Source organism: Elaeis guineensis, chromosome 10, assembly GCF_000442705.2.
Source record: "Elaeis guineensis isolate ETL-2024a chromosome 10, EG11, whole genome shotgun sequence".
Classification (NCBI taxonomy): domain Eukaryota; kingdom Viridiplantae; phylum Streptophyta; class Magnoliopsida; order Arecales; family Arecaceae; genus Elaeis; species Elaeis guineensis.
In genome coordinates, this window is record NC_026002.2 from 18,069,187 (window position 1) to 18,079,970 (window position 10,784).

At 40.0% G+C, this 10,784-nt stretch overlaps 1 protein-coding gene across 1 annotated transcript; it reads left to right on the forward strand.

Annotated features, from left to right (window-relative positions):
• The first annotated feature begins 2,492 nt into the window (after positions 1-2,492).
• LOC105036188 (glutamate receptor 2.7) lies at positions 2,493-6,643 on the forward strand. Its single transcript, XM_010911950.3, has 5 exons — positions 2,493-2,948; positions 3,052-4,307; positions 5,115-5,421; positions 5,528-5,895; positions 6,092-6,643. The coding sequence occupies exons 1-5, from the start codon at positions 2,639-2,641 to the stop codon at positions 6,542-6,544; spliced, it is 2,694 nt and encodes an 897-aa protein (XP_010910252.1). The 5' UTR covers positions 2,493-2,638; the 3' UTR covers positions 6,545-6,643.
• Positions 6,644-10,784: the final 4,141 nt, after the last annotated feature.

The following is a 10,784-nucleotide window of genomic DNA, read 5'->3' on the forward strand; positions in this document are numbered from 1 at the left end:
ATCACAGAAGAAATAAGATATGAGTAAAAACAAAATTATTTTCAATACCACTCAAAATGTCTGATTATGAATCTAGTCAATGAATGATTTGACTACTTCCTTCAGCTAAACTAGAGAAAATAGCTCGGGCTCGAAAATGGATGGTACATGATATGGCTTAAAATCAAGTTACATATCATAAGTCGACATGGGCCAAGACCAATTAAGGGATTCCAAATAAAGAAGGATGGTTATTACTCATAAAGAAGGATAGTTAATTATTTCTTGCAAAAAAATGCTGTAATGCCTCAACCTTTGATTTTTACCTCCATTCATAATGGAACAATGCTTTTTTCTCTATATAAATAGGGCCAAAAGACTCCAAATGGACAATATCTTATTGCTCATCCATTAGCTCATACTATCCTTATGTTCCTTTTACTTTTAGGTTAATGAGATAACTTCTTGTAGGTCGATTAGCTAATCTTCCGAAGATTGACCTATGTAGCAGGCCAAGCAATCCAAGCCAAGCAATCTAGGCTGAGCTATCCATACCGAGTAATCCAGATTTACCAAACTAATCGACCAAATATGCAAATCAGACTATTCTATATAACTCTTTTTTTTTTTTTTTCTATTGCTATTTCGAAGTCCCCTCTGACTTAAGCATCGGAGAATTTAATTGGAGCTTATGAGTTTCATGCTTGATATATGCGGGTTTACTGATGTCCTCCAAACCTCCACCATCAACAGAAAGAATTTTGGCACCAGCAAAAGTCTTGATTTATGTGTGAACGGCTGGCAAGATAGACTTCACGCAAAGCAAAATGTTGTGGTGCCCTTCCTTGACCTTGATAGAACACCGGCGTCCCATGCTCGCCAAAAGGCCGCCATCACGAGTCGGTCCCATGCTGGTCTACGTACCGGCTGAACTTAGATTTTCCTCAAGAGATCATCATTAATGCTATTACCGGTGAGTCCGCGCTCCACGAAGTTGCTGCGAAACTGCAGCAGCTGGCAGCTGAATCTTAAACTCCAGCGCAATTCTGGCTAGAATGGAATGGCCCGAATCCTTCTCCAAAAAATGTCAACCATATATTCTGTTCTTCATGAGGCCCTCCACACATTTCTTCAGTAGGAACATCTACGCAGTAGAAATTCTGTCAGCAGCCACCAAAAGATTGCGAAACTGCTCGGCCCTCTCTTGTTGAACAAAGGTCCTCGGACTACCTGTTAGTGCCCTGATCTCTCTCTCTCGCTCTCTCTTCTCTCTTTCTTTGTGTGGAATAGGACGCAGCAAGATGCTACTCCTGATGCCATGACCATGACCATGACCTCTATCAGTCGTCACTTTTTTTTTTTTTTCTGTATCACTTTGACTCTGTCTTTTGTTCTCATCTTGTTTCTCTGTAAATAGCCTCTTAATCTAACAAAGGCTGGGGGAACACTTTGTTTCCTCCATTTCCGTTTAAAAAAAAAAAAGAATCTCAAACTAAGTAACATGGCTGGAGGTTGAATCTGGTTCAACAAAACAAAGAGGATAATATACAGGATTGTAAGGATTATTAATTCAACATGGTCATAAGCAGATTAACATGATCTTCAGGAAACTGCAAGGAAATTGTACCTTAGCTAATTGTTTGAAATGCTTGTCAGAATAATTTGTAGCAGTGTAGAGAAATGATTTTCTTTTTATTAAATCGGACGGAGAAATGGCATCTTTAAAAAATTTTAGTCACGAACTATCATCTTACATTAATTTGCATAACATTTTTACCACTTGTCAAACAACATCTACAACCTCTGGGTGGAAGGTGGTTCTTTGAATAAAAGCCAACAAAATTTTGCATATTCTGCTTATGCCAGAACAAAACTATGACATCTACTAATTAATTTTCTAATTCTATGGAAACTAGTGATATTTTTATGGTACTTCAAACTAGATTTGGACTACAATATTTTTTCTTTAATCCAGTTCTTGTTTCATAGGTGCTTCCATTAGAAACATCCGGACCTTCTAAACAACAAAAACAAAACAATTAATTTTATAGCCTGAGTGGTTGTTTCCCTGAACCTCCTCTTGCTAGGATTTGGGACAGGATATTATTTCATTTTTTTTTTTTAATTGAAGGTTGCATCTTTAGAAGGGCCTCTATCTACATATTGCATTCTGTTTTGTCTTTGGTTGGGAGGATACATCTATGGACTTATTGCACCTTTGTCAATTAATTAATTTAGCAGGAAAGTTCAAGTCCTGGATTGTTTTGTGAAAGATGCAGGGAACATCCACAATGCATAAACGCATTTTATTTGCTGTATTTGTCTGACATCTCAAATAATAATAGATATCTAAAATGATCCATAACAAGATCCCATTACTTCATCTTTTAAGAATCCTTTGAACATCACAATTTCCTTCTCCCCTTAATTAAGATCTCCACTTGCTAGGATATTTTTTGTGATGAATTGCTAACAAGGAAATTGTACATAAATCAAAACCAAGATTCAACAGACTAATACAAAGCATTATAGCATGCGCAGCCTAATTTCCTCCTCACTTCCTCTTTCACTGTGACCCCGTTCTGCTTTTAAATACTTCCATGACCTGAAATAAGAGACTTTGATTCTCATAGTAGTCCTGAGCTGATTCTCTGAACACATGCCTCCCAGCACTAGTAGGCCCCTTCTCCCCTTCGTTGCCCCACCTACTGACGTCCTAAAATGGACACAAATATGCATGTCTAAAGCTCCTACTTCTCTTCTCTTCCTCCTATCCTGTTGCTCTCTCTTTTCTGATAGAGCAGTAGCCTTTCACCTCGGTGTCATCGTGAACACCAACTCTCTAGTCGGAAGAGAGCAAAAGATCGCCATTGAGACCGCAGCGCACTACTTCAACTCCTCCACTACAACACTATTCCTCGACGTCTGCGAGTCCAATAGCATTGATCCCATCCAAGCAAACGCTTACGGTAATATTTCTTCAACCAATAATATCTCACATGGGTAACAAGCAGGTAGGTTAACAACCATATGTTATGTTTGCTTCTGGCAAATTTATGCCTGTGGGTGCAGCTAGAAGTCTCATGAAAAGGGGGGCAGAAGCAGTAATTGCTACGGGAACATGGCCAGAGGTGGTAACACTGGCCGGCATCGGCTCCAAAGAAAGGATTCCGGTGCTCTCTCTAGCCACAACATCGCCGCCAACCTTATCTCCAAGGCCTTTCCTGGTGCGAATGTCGTACCCTGCCTCCGGTCAGGCGCGTTGCCTCGCCCAAGTCGTGAAATCGTACAATTGGCGGAGAGTCATCGTCATCTATGAAGATGATGACTATGGTAGCATTACTGCAATGGCCTCACTCCTTTTCGATGCTCTCAATACCGTTGGATCGGAAGTCATCGACTACATTGCCTTCCCACCGGTGGACACACTCTCCAATCCAAGGGCTTCAGTTCAAAAAGAGCTGAAGAGGATACGCCGTCATCTCTCCCGGGTGTACATCATCCTCCAGTCCTCACGATTGCTGACTGTCTCTCTGTTTGAGGAAGCGAAGGAGTTGGGAATGATGGCGAAAGGCCATGTATGGATTGCCAACGATGATACCACCACCCTCCTCGACTCGACCTTGGAACCCTCATTCATCTCTTCTCACATGCAAGGAGTGGTAGGAATCAAGACCTACTTTGATGAGACAAGCGATTCCTACCAAGTCTTCAAAGCCGAATTCCAACGAAAATTCAAAGCGGATTATGGGAGCAAGGGGGAGCCTGGAAAGTTTGCCGTTCGAGCATATGACGGGGTACATGCGATTGCTCATGCTGCCGTCGAGACGAAGACAATGAGGAGCAACACATTGTTAGAAGGTATCCTATCAAGCCATTTTATGGGGCTCAGTGGGTTCATAAGGTTCAGAAGTGATGGAGGTCTACCAGAGGGCAAGGGCTACTCGGCATTTCGGGTCGTCAATGTAGCGGGGAAGAGCTACCGGGAGTTGGGGTTCTGGTTGGAGGGCTTCGGTTTTTACAAAGAGGAGGGAGAGATGGTCCGCCATGGGGAGCGGGTGGATGCCTTAAGCCCGGTGTACTGGCCGGGAGGACCCGAGAGGGTCCCCAGTGGGTGGGGAAAGCTCAAGATTGGAGTACCGACGACTGCAACGTTTGATCAGTTTGTGAAGGTGGAGTATGACGAGCGGAGGATGGTGAAGAAAGTGACCGGGTTTTGCATCGACGTCTTTAATGAGACTTTGGTGCACTTGAAGTATGACCTCGAGTATGAGTTCTTAGCTTTCAATGGCACCTACGACAACCTCCTCAACCAAATCCCCTTGAAGGTATGCATGGAATGGTGTAATTGTTTCATTTCTTCCAAGGGACAAGACTACTTTGGGTTGGATATTTTAATTTGAATTAATCCTTCCTCTCTCTTTGAGGAGTGTTATTGGTTCAGGTCTGTAGCTCAGCTAGTGGACCAGTCGAACTGCGGAGCAACACTCACATTGATGGACAAAAGGGAAAAACGCACAACACATGCGCTTCCATGCATGTTGCTTTGCCATTGGACTGATCCACCAGCTTAGTTGTGGATCTAATTCAACTAAAAATTATTCCTCTTTGAGACAAACACCGGAATGAGAATTTATTGATTGGAGCATCAGAATTGAAGATCGTCTACCATAACAACTCGGCCAACTAGTGTAGGAACCCAAGATCACCGAGAGGCCCAACAAATGTATAGCACCAAGGAAGCAAGTTGCGAGAAATATACGCTCACAACAATAAATCAAATCACAGCAGGCAAATACTTCAGTCAAATCCAACTAAAATAGAGACAACAAGCTTAGAGCAAAACAAGAGCTTCATTCTTGGGTTTTTTTTTTTTTTTTTTTAATGGTTGTTTCTACTTTTGTTTTTTTTGGAAGGAATAGAAATGATGTTAGCCTATTATTAATTATTCCTTTCTAACCAAGATGATGTAAAATCAAATCAAACATAAGGCTCACTCAAGATGGTTCTAATCTGATTTAACTTTTTTCAATAATCTACTTAGTCGAAATTTTAATTGTATATTGATCCAACCCATTTACAGTCCTCATGGAACATAAACTAGTGATGAGATAATGATATATGTGTGCTAACAGGTATATGATGCCGCAGTGGGAGATATTACAATTCTAGATAAACGTTCAATAAATGTTACATTCACAGAGCCATACCTCTCATCCGGTCTTTCTATGCTAGTCCGTATGCGATCAAACCGCACGCAATGGATGTTTACGAAGCCATTTACAATGCGAGTGTGGCTTTTGATCATTGCCACCATGATCTACACAGGGATCATCATGTGGTATCTGGAACACAAGATAAACCCCGAGTTTGATGGCCCTTGGTGGACACAACTTGGAGCCACATTTTGGCTAACTATCTCCACCATCTTCTTCGCACATGGTGAGTTTTGCATACCATGCATCCAAGATTCATCAATATATGGTTTATTTATCCCTGTTGTTTTCGACAATTAATTAGTAATATTATCTTTGCATCTTTTCTGTAGGGAGGCTCTATAGTTACTACACTAAAATAGTGGCGGTGGTATGGCTCGTTGCGGTCTTCATCTTGACCTCCTGCTTCACAGCTAATCTCAGTTCTATTTTAACTACCGAGAAGCTTGAACCAATGGTGGTAGACGGTAAGATTGGATACGACGGGGACTTATTTGTTCGGAAATACTTACAAGACGTGTTGGGATACAAGGAGGATAAGTTTGTGAAGATTGGAAAAGCTGAAAACTACGTCGATGCCTTTGAGAGTGGGAACATCACGGCAGCCATTCTTGAGGTTCCCTATTTACGGGTGTTTATTTCAAAACATGATGATTACACTGCTCAAGGAGAAACATACATGCTTGGAGGCTTTGGCTTTGTAAGTATCTCCAGTCCTTAATTTATTATTTTTTTGCAATAATAATCAGAGCACTTGCAACGTTGTCGAAGAAATGAGAGTTATAAAGGTTAATGATGTAGTTGTAGGCCATTAAGGCTTACAACAAAAAAGAAATTGAAAAACCAAAATAAATATCTGCTCTCCACTCACTTCCTACATATCTCTTCATTTGCAGGCATTTCCTAAAGGTTCTCCCATGGCAGAAGATTTCTCTCGAGCCATATTGGGACTAACCGAGGATGGGACACTGAAGAAGTTGGAAGACAAGTGGTTCTCATTCTCCATGTCCAATTGTCCAACTCCAGACAAGGATGGAAAGAGGGATAGCCTCAGTTTGGACAGCTTTTGGGTGCTCTTCCTCTTCGTCGGTGGCACTTCGACCATCGTCTTTCTTATCGAGACTCGCTTGACCATCCACCATGCAGTAGGTGTATCCTTGATGGAGATATTCAATATGATCCGGAGGTCTAGGAATTCCTGGAAAAGAGGAGGGCTTGGACTTCAAGGAGTAGCAACCTTTTCTTCAGACCAAGAAGGGAATGCTACGAGCATGGATCAAAGACCATCCGATCACATGATAGAGCTCCATCGTCATGCCTGCGATGACAATGAGCAAACCCGCTGGTGAAACCATCAACAATAGACTTAAGTCATGGACATGCTTGTTTTTGGGATTATATATATACTAACTCATAATCCCATATAATGCAGGGGATGCAATTTTTCAGTCAGAAGTCTTCCTTCTCCTGTCTCACATATATAGTGAGTGAGATTTCAAAAATATATTTTTTAAAAATTAAAAAAAATATATTTTTTCGATGAAGTAATATCATTCAGTTGATCCAATCAACTTCATATTTTTAATTTTTCAATATCTTTCATGACATATAATAAATCTAAATATTTCACATGCTTGAACATAAATTATTAAAATTCATCTAAAAAATTCAATCCAAACAAATCATATTAAAAGTGTTCTTTTCATTGGAACTCGTGATCCAACTTCTATTTTCCTTGTTCTTTGTGTGCTTAGCTCTTGCCATCACTCTGTCTTGTGAGAGCCAACCTCTGCTACTTAGTTGCTATAGAACTTTGAAGCTGTTAGCTCAGCTGTGTCTAGATGAAAATAAAATACATATCTGTATTTGCATATAGGCAAATGCATATATATACGTATCATGTTGCAAAAGATATCTAATGATACGACATGACCAGATTAGTCCAGCTAAAAGTTGATGTGGTGATCGTGATACACTTTGTAACTCCTTGATATAATTAGACCAGGTCGACTGTGATCAATATAAAAGCCGGACCAAACTGACTAAAAGCGACCAACCTCTAAGATCACATGTCATCTGACATGCCAAACGAAGTCCTACAGCTCGAATATGCAACTAGCTATCCAACTCGCCAGCAATCCTAGGCCAACTAGAGCCCTTTTACCTCTCAAGACGACTCTACTACCTCACGGGAAAGCAAACTCCTTACATTACAAATTAAAGCCTGTAATAATGATCCCAAATGATTACAAGATGTGGCGGATGACTGTTGCATGACCCTGGATAGTTACAATATATCTTAAGTAGTTGCAGCATGATCCTAGATTGTTATAGCACATCCCTCAACAGTTATTGCACTATCTTAGTTCATTATAATATGATTTCTGATGGTTGGAGCATGACCCTTAGGAGATTCCAAATCCCATGGCTATATATAGACTTAGAACCCTTGCATGAATGTAGTACGACAACAATAAGACTCACAAAGTTCTCATCCCTCTTTTTTTGCTTTAATTCTACTCCTTATCCTCCTTCCACATCAACATAAAACACTTTTTAACTTAAGCATTAGAGAGCCCAGCCAAGATTGGTGCCATTTGTAGGAACATGGCAACAGAAAATCTAAAGCCATCCACTAACTATGCCCAACTAGAGTCTAATGGTGCCCTGCACAACCCTTAAAGATCTCAATCTCCTCAGCCAACTCGGGAGCTATCAACATAGTGCAATTCAACCTGCTCATTCAACTGGTGTAAGCTCTCACGATAGTAGTACAGATTCTATAGTAGGAAACAATTAATCCTCTAGCCAATAAACCAAGCCACCAGGACGACCTGGCATAGGGTATAGCAACCATCCCTACCTCGAGAACCCTGAGTAAGGTTGAAGATGCAACCATTGTAACTCTCCTTCTAAGACAGGTTTCAATCCTTCTCTGCATCGACTAGAAAGGGTCTTCAGGAGGGAGGTCGATTTTGATCACAAGATCAAGAAAATGAATAACAAAATCGAAGTGTTAAGGGGGAAGAATGTCGAGGTCAGCAATGATTAGGAGATGACCAACAAGCCCCCCTTTACTAGAGAAATCATAGAAAAATCCTTGCCAAAGAAATTCAAAATGCCTTAGTTCGGGCATTATAATGGTGCCTCAGATTTGATGGACCATCTTGCTTCAATGCTTTCATGTTGCTGCAAAGAGAAACTGATATTGTAATGTGCCGAGCTTTTCTAGCCACTCTCAGGAAAGCTACATGGCTTTGGTGCTCAAGCCTTCAATCTGGCTCGATCGGCTCCTTCAATTTGGCTTGATTAGCTCCTTCAACTAGCTCAGCTGCCAATTTGCTAGTCATTTCATCAGTAGAAGAAGACACAAGAAGTTCTTGACCAGTTTGTTCATTGTCAAGCAAAGGGAAGATAAGTCTTTTTAAGATTATAATCGACTACTTTAGCATTAAGGCATTAGAGGTTCGTGAGCTAGGTCACTCTATCATGATTGCAACAGTGATGAATGAGCTAAAAGGTAAGCACTTTGGTTTTGCATTGGAGAAGTGGCCTTTCAAGGACATGACAGAGCTCTAGTCCCGAGCATATAAATACATCAATGCCGAGGAAGCTATAGTTGCTTGGAGGGAGGTAGTAGGATGAAGAAATAGCAAAAAGTATAAGAACCATAAAGAAAGGATGAGTTGAGGAGAAAGCAAAGTTGAGAAGAAAGAAGCATTATGCAACGAAGGAGTCACCTTGGAGATTCAAAAGGCATACCCCTCTTAATATTCCAAGAGCTAAGATTTTGATGAAGATTCGAGACTGGAATTACCTGCATTGGTCTTGAAAGATCATGGCTCTTGCCAAAAAAGAGGGGCACGCGCAAATATCGTTGTTTCTATGAAGATTATAGGCATGGCCGAGAAGTGCCTATAATTTAAAGTTGAGATTAAGACCCTCATTTGCCTTAGATATCTTGGCCGATATGTTGACAATCAGTGAGAATGAGAAGGTGCTGGTTAGAACAGGTGACCCTTAAGTAGAATTATAACCGACCAATTATCAAGGTAATCACCATAATATTTGAGAAATTATAGCCAGGAGATCCAACCCTTAGCTTAGAAGGCTTATGCTCGGGTAGCTTGAGTTGGAGAGTCAGTCCCAAAGAGGATGAAGTCACAAAATAAGGAGATTATGGAAAGCTTGCACCAAACTAAAGAGCTCATATCGAGTAGTCAAGTTCATTTACCTCAATACTCATCAGTTCGAGAAACTCAAAAGGGTGCCCATACTCGAACGCGAAACTCTAATAATCTCAAAGCACATGATCAATAAGAATTATGACATTGGGACTTCTATCTTTTGTTACTGATAATTAATGAAATTATGTTTCAGCTCTTCTCCATGAGCTAGGCGATAGAATTCAAGTGCAATAGGTCAGACGTGTCTCGTAAAAACTACCGACCTTGAAGGTGGAGACGCCCTAGGATTGATGGGAACCTCTATTCTATGAGCTTATGCAACCAGTGAGCAAAATTTTGAGATCCAAACTTCAAGTACTCCTGTAAAGACACCCTAAGATTTATGGGGACCTCCGTTCTATCAGCCTACACAGCTAGGGAGCAAAACTGGAAGATCCAAACTCCAATTACTCTTGTGGAGACACCCTATGATTGATGGGACCTCCGTTTTATGATCTTATGTATCTAGGAAGAAATATCTGAAGATCTAAACTCTAAGTACTCCCATGGAGACACTATCGGATTGATTGGGACCTTAATCCTATTGGCCAAGACATTACCTAGGCTCGGATAGGATGAGGCATTCTTGGCCCGATCACCCAGGTGCTAGCTATCCATAGAATCTAATTGGTTGATTATTTTGAGAATTGAGATTCAGTACTATGTATGAAGTTATACATATTTAGCTTATAGAAGCAACTGAAAGTTTCGCATTACTTTTGTTCTTCACAGTATTTAATGCTAAATCCATCATCTCAAAGTTCATAAGCATCAAATAGTGTTCAATGGAGCCAGATATAATAAATATATTATTATGGTTTTATATTTCTTTTAGGTTGTATGTATAAATAATATTGTCTTTCTAATTTTTTCTTGTTAGGTAAGAAGTATTGGATGCAAGCAGCCACTAATAAGTTCAAATACTTCTTTTGAGAAGGATAACAAAATAAAAGATTCTTTAGATATGTGCTAAAAGACCAATTATTTCATCATCGCAAGTTCAAGTTGATGAAACAAGTCTTATGTTATATTTATAAAATTTTTATGACTTTAGACCACTTGGCTTTCTTGGTGAAACCACCATCAATCTATTGTAGATTAAATTTTGAGAGAAAGTTATTTTTTGAATGGTTTTAAGATATTGCTAATGGAGCTTTTTTCGTAAATTAATCTGGCATTCAAATCCTTCGACAATCCGAGATGGCTTCAAATTTATCGGCCTCCTGTACGTAGTAAAAGCATGCTGTCCGCACTTTTTTTTTTTTATTAAAAACAAATCCTTAAAGCCAAGAGTGGATTCCATTGTATGATGGTTTTTGCACATCCTTTGAAGTTTTAATTGCAGCAAAATCTTAAAATCAAG